Raw genomic sequence first — 16,593 nt, forward strand, 5'->3', positions numbered from 1 at the left:
CAAAACAGCCTTTTACTTCCCCAACTTTATTAAAGAAAAAAAGCTGTGGTGGTCAATCTCTAGAACACGGTCAGTCTCCTGGGATTCTCCCTTGAAAGTGTGATAACGGATCCCCGAGCACATGCCGGGAACGGGTCCCATCACTAAGCAGGTGAGACGCTGACACCCTCACGTGCTCATCTTCCAACTTTGCCCAGTCTGTGGTCTGTCTTTGGATCAGCAATGATGGCCTGAACGGCTACTATGGCTTCATTAATCTTCGTCTGTAGCTCTCTGAGTTCTTCTATGTGCAGCAGCCGCAGGATCTGAGCAGCTTCATTAAGAACTGCATCTGTCACAAGACAAGAACATTGCATCTGTCTGTATGGTTGCTGTGCTTCTGGCCACCCACTTACACCCACTTACAGCAAGTCCCTCAAAATAGCTTGACTTCTTCAAAATAACTTACCGCCTGTGTCAAAGCCAAGAATATGTTTGTCTAAAGCAACAGGTAAGCCCTTTAAAACAAAACAAAACAAGACTATTTAGTTAAGGCTCAACTTTTCTCACTTGAAACTAAAGACCAGCTGGCTATTTGGTTTAGGGACTATTACGACTTACAATGAGCTAGCTTTCCAGCCACCAGGAAAGAGTTCTCTTCAAAGCCCATCCAACCTTTTAAACTAGGACCATAGAGACTTATTGCAACAGTGCTTAGTGTGGCTAAGGAAGGAGGGCTGCTGGCTAAGCAAGTGCTGTGCACATCAGATTACAAGTGACACTATGAAGTCTACAAATGTATCTGAAACAGAATTTTTTCAGCCAGCTTGTTTACCAGATTATCTATATGTATGTTAATGTTTTATTACAGAAGTTACTTTTAGTTAGGGCTGATCACTCTTCACAATATACAAAAAGGCCAGGAAGTCTGGGCTTTCTGCTGAAATTAGCAGTGATTAGCCACTGCTAAATTCTTGCCTAATTTACTAACATGGTCCACCGAGGCTCACACACCGGGGACTAATAACTCAGATAAACAGAAATTCAGAGAACAAAGTGAAGAGTAGACTTGTAGTTGAGTGGCTTTATCTGTCACCTGGCGCCACAGACCACCAAGGAACAGCTATCCTTGAGATCCACAGTGTCCCTCAGTCAGGAATGGCTACAAAGAATAGTAATCTGAAGTTACAAACTACAGCAATGAAAAGCTATTCTACTTTGCAAACAGAAGCAGAGAGCTCTGGTTCAGCACTGTTCAGCACTGCGTCCAAACCAAAGGCATCATTTTTGGTGAATGAATGACTATTATGCCAGAACAATCTGCTGCTTGTTCTGTAGTGTGGGTGAGATAAGCTCATCTTTGATCCCATTTCCAGTGGCCAATTCATACACAATTAAGCTAGTAAGGACCCTTAGTAGAAAGCAGAGTGTGTTTCAGAGGTGCCTACACTTGCATCAGCAGCCCTTCATCACTACTGGACTTACTAAAGGGTCAGAGGACAAAGGGCACTGGAGGACTTGAGGGAGAGGGAAGAAAAGGAGTCCTCAGAATGCTGGCTATTCGCAAAGCAAGTCACTGCAACATCTGTGTAGTAAAGAAACCATTATTGATAACCACAGCTGCTCCTGCTGCTCCTCCTTACCCAAGAACATTCTCGGCATTGGGGCAATTTAATTTTTCCTTTGTTCCTTTTTTTTTTTTTTTTTTTTTTTTTTTTAAATTTTACCCCCAGAGTCCAGGCTGGCTTTGAAATCACAGAGACCTCCTGCCTAGTCTAGTACTAGGATTAAATGCTTGTATCTCCACACCTGGCATTTTCAGGGATATCTGTATTGATGGCATGGTTAAAAATATTCAGCAGTAGTCTTCAAGGGGAGGTGGCCATGACATACTGAGCAAAAGGAGATAAATTACAAAGAATCACAAGTGTGAATATGAGATCTAGATTTAACATGAAAGTAGTAATTACGTGTGTGCTGCCTTTTTCTACCATGTATCCAACAATCCAACACATTGCACAAGGCTCAGTGCCTTGGCACTTGCCTCAGTTTACACAGTGAATGGACTAGTAGATTCTCTAGAATGTGAAATGTGGTCAGACATGAAATTTACTGCTCACCCATTTGTCTGAACTTCATTTATTGAATACACTGAGTTTACTTAAGAGTCAAATTCAATTCACATATAAGTCAGCTATCTTTTCTCCTTTGTTCCAACAGAATGGGCTTCTTTTGTGTGTGTGTGTGTGTGGGGGCAGGGGGTGCGAAATGCAGGGTTCTCTATGTAGTCCTGGCTGTCCCAAAACTCACTATGTATACCAGCTGGCTTCTAATTCCTGAGGTCTGCCTGGCTCTGACCCCAGAGAGCTGGGATTTAAAATGTGTGCCACCATACCCAGCTCAGAATATGTAAATAACAAGTTTAAATGCATGCAATACCAGAAGGAATTTCCATTAACTGGCTTAGAATCTTAGAAACACACGTACCTCTTTTGTTTGATTTGCTTTAGCAACTGCATCCTGTGTTAGACGTTCCTGAACCAAAATGCGAATTGCCTAGGAAATCCAATAAAGACCAAGCTTACTATTTTGCCAAATCACTGATACAAATGTCCATCCCTGCCCCTGGGACCCACGCTCTAATGCACACAAAGCAAGCACTGTACCACTGAAGTACATCAGCCCTTAATATGCTCACTTCTATGCCTAGCAAACCTAGGATACCCTCCATATAGTACCATGACTATTTGAATGCCTACCAGGATAATTATGTATCTAACCTAGGACTTTACAAAGCTTTTTGATATAGCTACTGTATGTGTAAGTACTCCTGGGTTTCAAAGTTTGGTAAAGGTAACCCCAAAGATCCTGCATTATCTATTTCTCCTCTATCTTAGTTTATGATTGAAACTGACGTGGGACTGTCCCTAGGAAATATCTGCATACTAGATTGAGCAAAACATAAAACTCTGAGAGAGCTGAATTTCACTAATAACAACTTGACGTCTTTGGCATCCAAGCTGGGTGAGAAAAATCCATCTGGATTCAACATGAATATTCTACTAAGCTAAGAACACTACTTCTGTTGTTAAAATTATCCACGTAACCCATACAATTCTAATAAGAAGGTTAAATTATAACCCCTTCTGGGTCGAGGAAGTTTATTCTATTTATTATGAAGCAGTTTACAGTAAGCTTCACTCTGGATCTGCAAAGCCATTCTCTAGCAGTCCGAGGCCACTGTCTGCATCCCCCTGCCCCACCCCACTGCACATTCACAGCACGCACGTTTATGAAATGTTTTCCTTTGTCAAAATTAAGAAGTTCTTTCAGACAGCTATATTCCTTGATGTAGAGTTATAAATTGCATGGTTTATCTAGAAAGGAAAGATACTAAAGATGAGAGCATATGTTTACTAAAGAGGTTTTGTTGTGTGGCTAAACTCACCATTAGTGATTTGGCATTTCCCCCTTCCTTAACAGACTGAACTATCAACAAAGCAGAGTTGGCTTGGATGTTCATTATCTTCTAGATCTGTTTCCTAATAAAACTTTTTCTGTAGGTGTGAGGTGTGTACAAGGTCAAATGCAAATTTGTGCATATGGGTGTGTATGCACATGGGTATAAAGACACATATGGGTGTGTACGCAAGGAGTGTGGAGATTAAAGGTTGGCACTGGGTGTCTACCCAGTTGCTCTCTACTTTTTCTCTAATTAGCCCTTTTCTGCAGAATTAGGTATTTGTTAAAAATACAATGAGGGCAGTGATGAGTATGACATGGCTCACGTTGACTTGGCTGTCTCGCCAGCATGCCCAGGGATCCAGGTGCCTACCCTACCAGCACTGGGCTCAGAATTGTCACTGTGTTTGGTTTTTATGTGGGTGTTGAGTTCCAAACCCAGGTCTTTAGGCTTAACCCTTTACCAGCTGAGCCAGCTCCCTAGGCCTCAGTTTTGTTGATTTTAGTATTTCTCAGCATGATCATTAATAGGATTGAGTGAAATTTTATCTCTGCAAAGACAAAACACATTGGTGTATATACAGTTAATGTTCAGATACCAACTCACTGCTGGATAATGTGAAACATAAAATAATGATGTGTGTGCTCTAGGTCCCAGAGTCTTCTGAATTTCTATTCATCAGCCCATTATAAACTTAAGTAAAACCAGCTAGCATACAGAAAAGTGAAGATTTTTCTACATGTGTGGCTTTTGTCAAGAATAAAAATGGGCAGCTTACCTTAAGCATTACCAGGTAGTCATCATGACGCTGAATCTGAAGGAGGTTAGCCAGAGCCATGACACCAGCCTTAAAATCAGGATTATTTACTATAAAAGATTAAAAGTGAATAAGCAAAAACCAGCTCTACAAACAGCCTAATTGTGTCTGCACACACGCGCTTAGAGAAGCAGCAACTGTCTAGGACTGACTCATCTTTGGTCTGCTGCTGCACTGGAGGAAAGACATAAAGCAAGTACTGCGTGTCTACAGTTAGGAGAAAGCCTCCTTACTAACCATACCAGCCACACTGAGGAACTTCATAAACGACTAACTCAACTCACAGTAAGTTTGCCCTGGAGCAGTCTGCAAGGCCCACTTATGGACACTGTTTAATTGTTTAATGTTTCTTCCCAAAGCTATTAATTTTAGTACAGATGCAATCAATGGGTAGTTTCCTAGTGCTTGCCTGTGCACAGGAGCTCTGGAGTATGCAAGCTCATTCCCTCTGAAGAACAGCTTACTGCAGGTCACAATGAATCAGTCGGGAAAGCTTATTTAACACACTAGACTCTAGGTAACTGCCATAATCTTCAGGCTTTAAAAGGAAACTGCTAAAAGGACATGAGGGACTTGTAATAATGAAACATTTTACCATTTGTCACTAGATTTAAAAAAAATTATATTGCCAGGAAGGTGACCAATGAGTGTCACAATGAACAAGAAATCAAAATCCAAATTACCTGAAGCAAAACCCACCAGTTCTTTTAACATTCAAATATTCTGTGTTGAGAGGATGGGGGCGAGAAAGAAGGCCCACTGCAGCGGACAGTCTCAAACAGGAGAAGCTGCTGTGCACTCCTGTCAGGCATGCACTAGGTCATACAGCCTGCCTTCTACGAGTGAAAAGCAGTTACAAAACCAGGGCTGCCACCTGTGTGCACCACACTCACCGTCCAAGTTGATCAATGGCTCTGCATTTTTAGCTGCGTTGTCAGTATTTTTCTTGTTATCGGGTACTAAATCCTTGTACTTTTCAGCTATAAAAAAACAAGCAACAAGGTAAAATAACTGCAACTTAAAATTAAGATGATATTGCTTATTTACTGAATTTAGCCAGATTATGACATCCACTCAAAATTATACTTCACTACACAAAAACTTCAAAAAAAGATAATGTAACTTTTTGATTAAGCTGAAATCCTTACTGCAACACTTGACACAAGGTTCTTCTCAGTCATGTATCTGGGATAAGGTTTGATGTACCACAGGCTAGCCCTGACCTTTGACCCTCCTCCTGTACTTCCCAACTGTTTGGATTACAGGGATAAACTTCTCTAAAAATAATTCAACAGCTAAAGATTAGAAAATAAATTCTTTTAGACCTTTCTCTTAAATTTGGGACTGAAGAACAGGTGCAAAGGGGAGGCACATGGCAGAAGAGGGGCGACAGGACACAAGTATGAGCTACCTAGGAGTTACACAGAAGCAGGGCATGGTGGCAATGCATCCCTAATCCCAGATATAGAAGCCAAACAAGAGGAGCACAAGTCACAGGCCTGCCTGAGCCACAATCAAATCCAAGGACAACGGGCAACTTGTCAAAAACCTATCTCAAGTTTTTTAAAAAAAAAAAAAAAAAAGTTAAGAAAAGAGTATTGGGTAGACACTAAAAAAGTTCTCTTAAATCTTTTTAATATGTAAAATACTGAGTTCAATACAAAAGTCAAAATATCTTAAAATGTATCATACACAGATTTAAAATGTCATGGAAATTAAAAACTTTGAAGGTATGTTGTTTTCACTTGAAAAATATTTTAAAAGAAGTGATGAATAAACTTAATGCCAAAAATGGCGTCTCAGATCTTGGTATAAGAAAGCTCTTTGTACTGTTATAATTTTTCTATCAACCTAAAGTTTTTAAAAGTAGTGAAATTTAAATAGGATTTTAATAACATTAATTGGCATATGAATAAAAGTTTTCTTAAGTAATGGAAGGGCACACAAAAACTCTCAATGATTTCAACAAATTTATTTAACAGCAAGAACACCAGCGCCTCCTGCAGGTTAAAGGCAGCACTGCTGCCTTAATCAGCTCCTGCGATGCTGAAATTGAATATTAAACAAAGCATGCTGTCTAGCTGAGATTTGCAATATACTTTTATACTATTTATCTTTCAACTTTTCCCAATATAAAAATCCCCATGTAATGTATAAGCTTTTATTAAAGCCACACTATCTGAGAAATGAATGCATATGCTAATGAAAGCATTGTGCTGGGATACAGCATGATGTCATGAGGAAAGCTGAGGAGGACAGCCAGGAATCCGCTTGGGAGCACTTGCAGATTAGCCTTGATAAGGTCCAGGATCCCAGGATACTCTGCTGCAAATAACCCCACCCACAGTTGCTACCAACTCAGAGCAGAAAACAGAAAGAACCCCACTAAAGGCCCCAAATATCAGCAAGCTGATGTCCCATACATTCCATTATGGAAAGAAACCACAGGGTTGCTTGCTTTGTTCCTTCAAACAAAACTGAAAGGTGTTTTTATGAAAATGGGAAAGTGACAATGCTTTAGATTAGAAGATACAACTGGAGCTGGTCTTTAGAAAGAAGCTTCATTCTAAAATGCATTTCAGAAAGTTAACCAGAGGACATGCAGCTGACAACAGGGTGGCACCACCTGATACTAGAAGGTGACAGGAGCTGAAGCAGAGCAGCAGCAGGAGAAACAGAGGTGACACAACAGACTTGGACAGAGACTAATAGAAATGAGATGGGCAGGGCAGAGAAGATACACATATCAGACAGGTTTCAAGAGCATACATCTAGCACCTGAAAGTGACAGCACCGTGAAGGAAAAACATGAACCCAAGGATGGAAGTGAAGCAAGATACTCAGCCTAAAGCTGAGGTGTCTAATGAAAGGAAGCAGTGTAATGAGTCACCTTTTCCGTTGGCACCAAGTGAATAGAAGAATGTCAATAGCTAAGGAAGATTAAACATAACACATACATGTAGGCTGTCATAATACATACATGTAGGCTGTCATAATACATACATGTAGGCTGTCATAATACATACATGTAGGCTGTCATAATACATACATGTAGGCTGTCATAATACATACATGTAGGCTGTCATAACACATACATGTAGGCCTACGCTGTCTTAATGTGCACTGGCATTAGTGCACCAGTATGTTTCTATCTCCTGTGAAACAGCTGCTGCAACTGTGAAACACAGTTGCACCCCATGGGCTCTGAGGCTGGCAGCAGCGTCAATGGCATAGTTGCAGACTGTGGAAGCTGGCAAATTAACCAAGTAATGTTCTTTTGTTAGGGTACTCTATTAATCTTTTCCAGAAAACAACTTCCAAATTCTAAAAGAAAAATGTAATCATCAAAGACAAAATAAAGTATGTTTCACTTTGCACAAAACATACCGTTATCTCCATATTCAAGTCTAACAGCTAAGCCAAGAAGCCAGTCAATTGCTTCTTGCCGATCCTGAATCTTGAAAGGACAGTTAACATCTCTGAGATACTGTGAAGGGAAGGAGGAGAAAAAATCTATTTCATTATCACATAGTCACAGAACACAGAACAGCAGACTGACAGAGGCCTTAATTTAGAGCTTTAAGAATTTCTTCCAAGCTGGCCCTGAGTCCCAGATACCCAGGAGTGGCCTGGAACTCCTGATTCTCTCCCCTCTACCTTCCCAGTGCTAGGATTTCAATGTGCACCACTACATCTATCATTATTAAACCTTTGGTGTAACTATGTAGCTCAGAAGAAAATGCTTAAAAGTACCATTTTAAGGAAAACAATGAAATATTCCCTTTAAAAAAAATGTTTGTACTTGGAGATCCCAGGTAGGTCAACAGGATACAAGAATAATCTCATTTAGACAAGGAAACTGCATCCTAGAAAAATCTGATACTCCACACTGGCTATACCACTTAGATCTGGGACCAGAACCTCAGCTTTAATTCCAAGTCCCAGTGCACAGGGCAATTAGATAAAAAGTGCAACTTTTAAGGACAATTCATTTAATTATTGTAACTATCATTCATATGCAAATGTCATGCACAAATGCTTAATAGGACGAGCCATGGACCATGTGTATGGGGTAGAGCCAAGTCCTTTAGGCAAATGAGCTGATCCTCCAGTCTCTCAGGAGCTGAAAGTTGATTCTAGCAACAAAGCTTTCAGTGAACACTTCAAGGATAATTTATAAACTAATACGTTTTAGTCAAAATTCATTTTCTAACCAAAAACTCTATTTCTTAAAAAAAAAAAAAAAACAAGTCTCATTCATAAGATTTGGCCACAATCAAAAAAAATGCTTGTGAGTACTGAGAGCATTTTAACAATAACAATTAACAACTTAAAATCTATATTAATTACCAAGTAGATGTTTCCAAAGATACTTTAAACTACTTTTCTGATAGTATTTGGGTGACTTATGATTCATGTTTATCTTACTATTCATCTGGATCTTTTAAATAAGCAATTGTCTCTAATCTGCATATTTTTTCATTTGCACCTTTACTTGGAGAAATGGCTGCAGAGGCCAAGTGAACCAACAGAAAACACTAGCACTGTATTTTAAGACCTTTAAAAGCCCACTGAAAACTGAAAAAAAATTAAGGGTAAACAAAGATAAACCACTTGAAGTAGCTGCAGTGGCAAGAAGCATAAGCCTTGGTATGGGTAAACATTTATGGGAACAGGCCTATCAGGTAAATGGCTCATGAACAAGAACACAGAGATAGACAGCTGCCACTGTCATTTCCATTTGCTGACGACACTGTAATGACATAATGCAGTTTTCATTGAGTTTGGAAACGACTCTTCCTAAAAAAAAAAAAATATTACTGAAATTAAAATAAATCAATGTGAAACAATTCTAGTCACAAAAAAAAAAAAAAAAATACAGAGAGCTTTTTTTTAAGAAAAATTTCTATCAAATATAGGGACACCTGTACCTTACCTATAAGAATAAACATGATGACAGTTTCAAGTTTTCAGGCACACCAATTATGTCTTTTAATGGATATTGTGGTAGGTTGAAGGAGAATGGCCCCATGGCTCATATATTTGAATGTTTGGTCCACAGTTGGTGGAACTGGTTTGAGAAGGATTAGGAGATGTGGCCTTGCTGGAGGAGATATGTCACTGAAGGTGGGCTTTGAGGTTCCAAAGTCTACCCTCATCCCATATTTTTTCACTTTCCATGATTCCCAGTTAGCTTTCCGACTCATACTTGCAGATAAGGATGTGGGTTCTCAGCTATGGCTCCAATGCTATACCTACCTGCTGATGCCACACTCCACACATGATGGTCATGGACTCATCCTCTGAAACTGCAGGCAAGTCCCAAAGTAAATGCTTTCTTTTATAAGTTGCTTTAGTCATGGTATCTCTTTATAGCAATAGAAATGTGACTAAGACAAGCACTCAAAAAGCATATTGCTGCATTTTTGTATCTAACTGCATTTTTGTATCTAATATAACTAAAGCTCCAAGTGATGTGCTGTGCTCTTCTGGCCTCTGTGAATACTCAACATACATACAAACACACACATACACACATACAAATTATGTAGACAATCCTATTAAGGAATGACGTGCCATTTAAAAAATGTTTTTAACCTAAATACTAAAAGCTTGGTAGGAGATAATATAATTTGCTTTAAAAATCAAAACAGCAAATTTTGAAACCATTAAATTAGCTTTACTTATACTATTATATCTTAAAAGAACACAGGAATTTTCAATTCAACCTCACACAACTTTTACCAAAGTTCTCTGTGCTTCTTTTTACTTCCTGTTTCATTACCTTTTCAAAGAATTTGGGCCAATCACTGCTGTGGATGTTTCTCAAGTTACCTCTGTCTTCAATCTTGTAGTGTCTGATTTTCTGGTCCTCAAGCCAAACAATAAAGTTTCTAAATTCTGTTTCATCTGCAACAAAACGTCATATATCAAACCACTAGAAGCCCTGGTGATCCTTGGTGGCTTTCTAACCTGCAAACACTACGTTAACTGACCCCCCAAGAGAAGTAAGCAAGAGCTCAAAGTGCAGACTGTAAAGCTATACATAGATCACTGCAATACACTCAAATTCTGGTTAAGCCTCAGAAAACTGGATACTCTTTCTAAGCTTCAGATTCTTCAGATACAAGATGAGAAAAACGGGACTTACTTCGTGGGGTTGTTTTGAGTATTAAATGAATTAAACATGCATAGAACAGTGTTTCCTGTGTACTCTGGTTCCTTTAAGAGTTTAAGGGGGATTGGGCAGGTAAAAACTTTGAAGCAAGCCAATAGAATAAAATAAACAAGAGATAAAGGATTAAAACACCCTGAATACAAATATTGAAAACTGAAAGCTAGGAGACAGAGTACAGTTACTAGGATGCATTTGCTTCCTTAAGATTTTTTCCACCCCCAAAATCCTCAGAAAAGAACCTAATTTTACACGTCAGAGAACTGAGGTCTCAAACTCCAATTTCGGCTCTATGGCTACTCAGCAAACCTTGAGTCAAAAGCCAAGTACAAAACCACGACAGACCCTGATATGCTTCTAGAGACCAAACGCTGCCACCCCGTCCTATACAGCGGAATGAGGCCCTGGTCCCCGCCTCACTCCCAGTCTCCCTCTGACCCGCAGGACTTTAGTCTCTCTTTTCTGAACCGTCCCACTCTCCTGGCAGCCGGCCACCAACTTTCTGCGAGCCCCAAAGGGCATCCTCAGCCCCTTCCCCTACCCAGCAGGTGCCCGCTGAGCCGCCCCGGGGCCGGGAAGCGTGCTGAGCGCCGCGGGGCAGCGGCTGCCGGGTACGGGTCCGGGCGGGCTGGGGAGGCGCCGTCGCCGATTCCCGCGGCTGCCACCCACCTTTGCAGTTGAAGCCTGAGGGGTTGTGGTAATCCAGGGCCGTGAGCTTGCGTCGGAACATGGTCCCCGCTGCTCGCGCTGGCCGCCCGGGCCTCTGCCGGGACCGGAGAAGCGAGGTGAAGCGGGCGGCACAGGAACCGGCGACGCGGCGAGGGGGCGGGGCAGTGACCGACGCTCCGACGGACGGCGGACGGAGCCAATCGCGGCTTAGGATCGCCCGTAGTAGGCAAGCGCTTGCCAATCACCGCTGCTGCTGAGGAGGCGGGGCCACGTCGGGGCACGTCGACGCTCAAATAAACTTTATTGTCAGCTTCCTAGTTGTACAATGGACCGAAAGCAAGTCTTAAGCCGCGATTCGTGGATCTAACTCCTTTATTGCAACAAAAGGCAAAAGCAAAACCCAAAACCAAATATAAAAAAGATGATGTCTGTACGCTTTCTTCAATAAGCTATAGCTCTTATTGACTCAAGAGTTGCTGTTTAATATTTTGAGCGTATTAATTGCTCCTCTTTGAACGCTGGTAATACAAAGATCAAAAAGAAAGGTCCGTGCAGGATATTCTTTCAGACTAGTTGGAGTAATGCACAGATTATATACAACCCCTATGCCATATTTCAGTTTGTCGCCAAGCAGGGAAGACAGAAACCGGAAACCGGCCTTTCCTTCTCCCCAAAACTCACAGTCATTATCTTCAGTGGGCCCCTAATTCCTGCCACCTCTTCTCTCGCATCCTTTCTTGCCTTTATTGATCTATTTCCTGACTGTATAACGCGACTGATTAGCTAAAGCGCCCATTTAAAACTTTCTTCTTATCTTTTAGCAAAGCTGTCGGTGCTTGTGATCTGAGCTGCATGTTTCCAGGTTTTTGGCCTCTTATCCAAATTTGCAAAAGCAAAATAGATTTTTTTTTTTTTTTTTTTTTTTTTTTTTTTAGCAACGCTATAGTGCAAAGTTACAGAATGACAGCAGGCAACGTGAGCAAGAGTACCAAGTACCTCAGGCTACAGCTTGGGTCTCTTTGCACAGGTCAAGAGAAAGGAGGGGGCTGGTTGCTAATGTGGATGATCCTTTATTTTAATTGATAGATCCGATTATATGATCTTTTCAATACTGCTCATGTCCTTTCCCATAATGCATCTGGCTTAAATCGTATGCACAGGCATATGATAGTAAATAAGAGATTCTTCTTAAAAGGTTATTAGAGGACATAATTTCCCCTTACTTGTGCCTGTACCCCAATTGACCCTTCTAATCTTTATAACTCCATACATTGGGAATGTACTTGAAAAAAGATTGTTTAAGTGTGATGGGTACTAGGGGTTAAGAAACATTATTATTTAGAGGTGGAAGTACATATAATCTGGGGAGGTTAGGTGAGTTCCGAGGTGCTAGGTAAATTGTTTGGAGAATAGTTTGGGGTGGGGTGCATGGGGTGCATGTGTGTGTGTGTGTGTGTATGTGTGTCTTACAGGTTAAGGAACAAGGCTGCCAAGTGCATTATTGTAAGAGGGGGTATGTAAATAACTCAGAAACAAATTGGGGTTCCAAACTAACCTCTCTCCTATGCTTGCCTGCCTCTGTAGTTGCTCATTGTGCTCTAGAGATAATCAAGTGTTCTTACTGAATTTAAGATCCTTCCCATTCTTATTGCAAGTTGTTTTCCAGATAGAGAGCAGTGATGACCGAGAGAGACTGGCTGTCTACTTTGATTCCATTTAAAAGGCCAAAAAGGGAGGGTGGGAGGGACAAAAAAGAGAAAGTGGCTTGAAGATAGTGAGGAGTTCACTCACAGTCGAAATGATAGCTTATTTTGCTGGAAGCAGATGCACAAAGGCAAGAAATGAACAACAATAGGGCCGAGAGAGAAGCACTTACGGAAGCTGGAGGGCGGTGGTGACAGCTGGCAAGAAGGTGGACAAAGGCAGGCGCTCTATCAAGAAAGGCCTTTTGTGGCAAGCTGAGGGGCACTACTGAAGCTCTTGGAGCTAAGCCAACTATACATTTCATTTTAGTCCATGAACGGGTAATTAAACACTGTTTGCATCTGTGGGGCATACAAATGAAAAAGCTGCAGTGTCTAATTTCAGGAAGTTTAAATGTAATAGTCAACACAGATGCTTAGATTAGATGCTTCTAGTCTGGAGCCAGAAAGTGACACGTGCATAATGAGAAGCTTTAAGTGTGCCACAAGGCTTGTGTGCAGTTCTAACTGGGCCCTTGGAGACAATTCATATTTTCCCAATTAGGTTGCATACCAAGTGAATCAAGAAAAGCAAGGCCAGGTGCTGGAGAGATGGCTCAGCAGTTAAGAACACTGCCTGCTCTTCCAGAGGTCCTGAGTTCAATTCCCAGCAACCACATGGTGGCTCACAAGCATCGGTTATGGGATCCAATGCCCTCTTCTGAAGGCATTTTGTCTGAAGACAGCTACAGTGTACTTATATAAATGAAAGAAAAAAGGAAGAAATAAAGAAAGACAGGACAAGGGGTTTTGCAACCAAAACTTACTATGGTTCATCTTAATTGAATAATTCATGAAATTTTAGCCAAAAAAAAAGAAAAAAAAACCTCTTTGAAGAAAAAAATAAACATTTTTACATAGTGGTAGATAGTACATTTCTTTAAAAAAAAAAAAAAAAAGGTTCACTTTTCATGTGTATTGTGTAAGCCTGTGTGAGTTTAAGTATGCCACATGCATGCAAGAGTCTGCAAAGGCCAGAAAAGGGCAGGGGTTCCCTTGGAATAGAAGTTACAGGTAGCTGTGAGCTACTATGTGGGTGCTTGGAACTGAACTCACAACCTCAGCAAGAACAGCAAGTGTTCTCAACTGCTTAGCCATCTCTTCACCCCCATAGCACATTTCTTAAAAGGACACAGTTTGTACCATTAGTTTTCTGAAATTGACACTTCAAAACAAAACTATAAGTTTTTTGTTTCCTCTCTATGTCTGTTTCAAGTTCCCACACTGGCAGCTGGTCATCAGGCCTGGCCACTGCAGGGGGTAGGGGGTCAGAGGAAGATTCATAGACAATGCTGAAGGGAAGTGAGCAGGGGATAACGCTAGTCATAGAGGAGACCCATAACATTATAAATATGTAATATTTTATATTTAAAATACTATTTGTCTTTTTGTTTCTTCTAAATTTGAAGGAACCTTTCTTAGTTACCGTTCTATTGTATGACCAAGACAACTGTTATAAAAGAGAGTGATTAATGTGAGCTTGTTTACAGTTTTAGAAGAATCAGGCAGAGAGACACTAGGCTTGGCTTGGGTTTTTGAAACCTCAAAGCCCACCCCCAGTGACAAACCTCTTTTAAACAAGAACACCCCCCTATCTTTCCAAACAGCTAATCAACTGGGGGCTTAAACATGCAGATATATGAGCCTATGGGGTGAGGGTGGGAGACCGTCATTCAAACCACCACAGGGCCTTTGAAGTAGAAGATATACAACCTCATTTCTAAAGATGAATTCCAATCTCAACATCTTTAAACAAAGTTCTATTTCAACACATCCCTGTCCATTTGCTTACTGGTTGCCTTGGCTGCATTGGAGAACAAGTTGAATAACAAAATCTAAAGTATCTTCAAGGTATGTAGGGGTTCAGTCTCATGGGGATGGCAATATCAGCATCATTAAAGACAACTCATATTAAGTAAGATAACCATCACAGGTACAAAGTTCACATTAAAGCTTGTTGAATTCTCTTTTTTCCTTCCCCTCCCTCTCTCCCTCCCTCCCTCCCTCCCTCCCTCCCTCCCTCCCTCCCTCCCTCCCTCCCTCCTTCCTTCCTTCCTTCCTTCCTTCCTTCCTTCCTTCCTTCCTTCCTTCCTTCCCTGGACAGGAACTCACTATGTAGACCAAGCTGGCCTTGAACTCACAGAGATCCATCTACCTCTGCCTCCTAAATGCTGGGATTAAAGATGTTGACCACTACATCCAGCTTAACCTGTCGAATTTTTAAAGCCACCAAATTCACTAAATCTTTGTTCAGTTATTTTTCCAAAGACTGAGCAAAACAAGTTGGTAACATTTAGAAACATCTACAACAGCCTCTATATTACATACAACAATGCTTTATATTCTGATAAATATTGCCAATTGCTCACCTTAGGAAATCAGATTTTTCTTAAGTTGTGTACTGCAGAGAGGTCCCTCTTCTTCAGGGAGCTTCCTGAGCATCATCTCCTTCTGAGACCCTTTCTTTTATATCTGAAGGGACTCCAAGAAACTGAAGAACATCTAAGTAGAACTACATTTTATTGTGGAAATGGAATATGCATGACTAGGAATTCTCATCACACAAAAAGCATAAACCATCCATCTCCCATGTTCAATTCTACAAAAGAAAACAGATGCACAGTAGAGACTGGTCATTCCAGAAAAAGTCTTGTGTGGAGTTACCAGTTTTGCAGATATATGAGCCTATAACTCTCTTCAGTGACTGAACCAGTCACAATGGAAGTGCTCCTAAGCCGAGGACAGACTCCAGAGAGACTCCAAACAAATGGTCCACAGAATCAGTGGGACTTTCCATAGGGTGAGAAGAAGACAGTGGAGATACATCAAGCTGTGTCCTTGAGTGAAGCTATGAATAGAGACAATAGTGCTGGTGAAAGGGAGCCCATGTGTGGCAGCTGAGGGAATCAGGTATAGGACCCATGATTTTGAGGTAATGGCACTGTAGACCAACATCCCCACTGAGAGGTCAGGAGTGAACATGAGTGAAGGGACAAGACTAGAGATGTCCCAGTAGGAAGCTGTAGTTGCAACTGTTTAGATGTGGGCCACATCAGAGCAGGGAGAGGACAGAGGGCTGAGCATGTCTTAGAAGACAGCATTCATGTCCAAGTGGAGTGAGAGGAAGTGTGGTGGAGTATGGGAAGATATGATTGGAAGTACAGAGAGAACTAGGTACATGTAGTATCCCAGAAAGTGGAGATGGCCTGGAGGGCATAGTTGAAGGTGCAGAAATGAAGGTGGAATTTCTATGAAGTCTTCCAACTATCAAGGAAGCCACTTCTAAAGATGCAAAAGCAGGCAATGAATGATACAGAGATAAGCACATCCCATAACCCCAACCAACAGGCAGCCAGCCTTCTCTGGCCCTCTTTACACACCGCCTGTGCACATTCCTTTTCTCTTTTCCCTTTTCCCTAGCACTGGGGGGAGCTCCCTAGGCAGATTCCCTAGCTCTGAGGCCAGCAAAGGTTTGGCTATTTCTTTTGTTTTGAATTCTGAGAACAGGCCTTTCTCCCAGAGGCTAGCAGTTAGGTAGGGGAAGCTACTGCTCATTGGTAGTGTGGAGAGGTCCAGCTCCCCAGAGAACCTCTGACTAGAGACAGGATTCTGGCAGCTGAGCTCTACATTCAGGCTTAGTTTGGAGTGAGGTTTCCTGGAACTGCTTCCTGTGAACCCAGCTGTAGGCTTCAGAAGATAGTGAACCCCTGCAGTTCTGCCCTGGCTCTTAGACCCGTGGACAATGAGT

General features: G+C 41.3%; 1 protein-coding gene and 1 long non-coding RNA gene across 2 annotated transcripts; both read right to left on the reverse strand.

Annotated features, from left to right (window-relative positions):
* Nucleotides 1-7: 7 nt before the first annotated feature.
* On the reverse strand, nt 8-11,274 carry Rtraf (RNA transcription, translation and transport factor). Its single transcript, XM_034497407.2, has 8 exons — nt 11,104-11,274; nt 10,045-10,169; nt 7,647-7,746; nt 5,153-5,239; nt 4,221-4,309; nt 2,467-2,535; nt 449-497; nt 8-331 (listed from the first exon to the last, which is right to left on the reverse strand). The coding sequence occupies exons 1-8, from the start codon at nt 11,162-11,164 to the stop codon at nt 177-179; spliced, it is 735 nt and encodes a 244-aa protein (XP_034353298.1). The 5' UTR covers nt 11,165-11,274; the 3' UTR covers nt 8-176.
* Nucleotides 8,493-10,038, reverse strand: LOC143441745 (uncharacterized). The gene is made up of 2 exons (XR_013109406.1): nt 9,519-10,038; nt 8,493-9,059 (listed from the first exon to the last, which is right to left on the reverse strand). It is a non-coding gene; the product is annotated as an uncharacterized LOC143441745 (long non-coding RNA).
* Nucleotides 11,275-16,593: the final 5,319 nt, after the last annotated feature.

This window comes from Arvicanthis niloticus, chromosome 3 (genome assembly GCF_011762505.2).
Source record: "Arvicanthis niloticus isolate mArvNil1 chromosome 3, mArvNil1.pat.X, whole genome shotgun sequence".
Taxonomy (NCBI): domain Eukaryota; kingdom Metazoa; phylum Chordata; class Mammalia; order Rodentia; family Muridae; genus Arvicanthis; species Arvicanthis niloticus.

Coding starts and splice junctions, on each gene's coding strand:
- Rtraf (XM_034497407.2), bottom strand. CDS start 11,164: ATGTTCCGACGCAAGCTCACGGCCCTGGATTACCACAACCCCTCAGGC. Junction 7,747..10,044: donor GGCCCAAATTCTTTGAAAAG/GTAATGAAACAG, acceptor TTCCCTTCACAG/TATCTCAGAGATGTTAACTG. Junction 332..448: donor TCTTGGCTTTGACACAGGCG/GTAAGTTATTTT, acceptor GTCTTGTGACAG/ATGCAGTTCTTAATGAAGCT.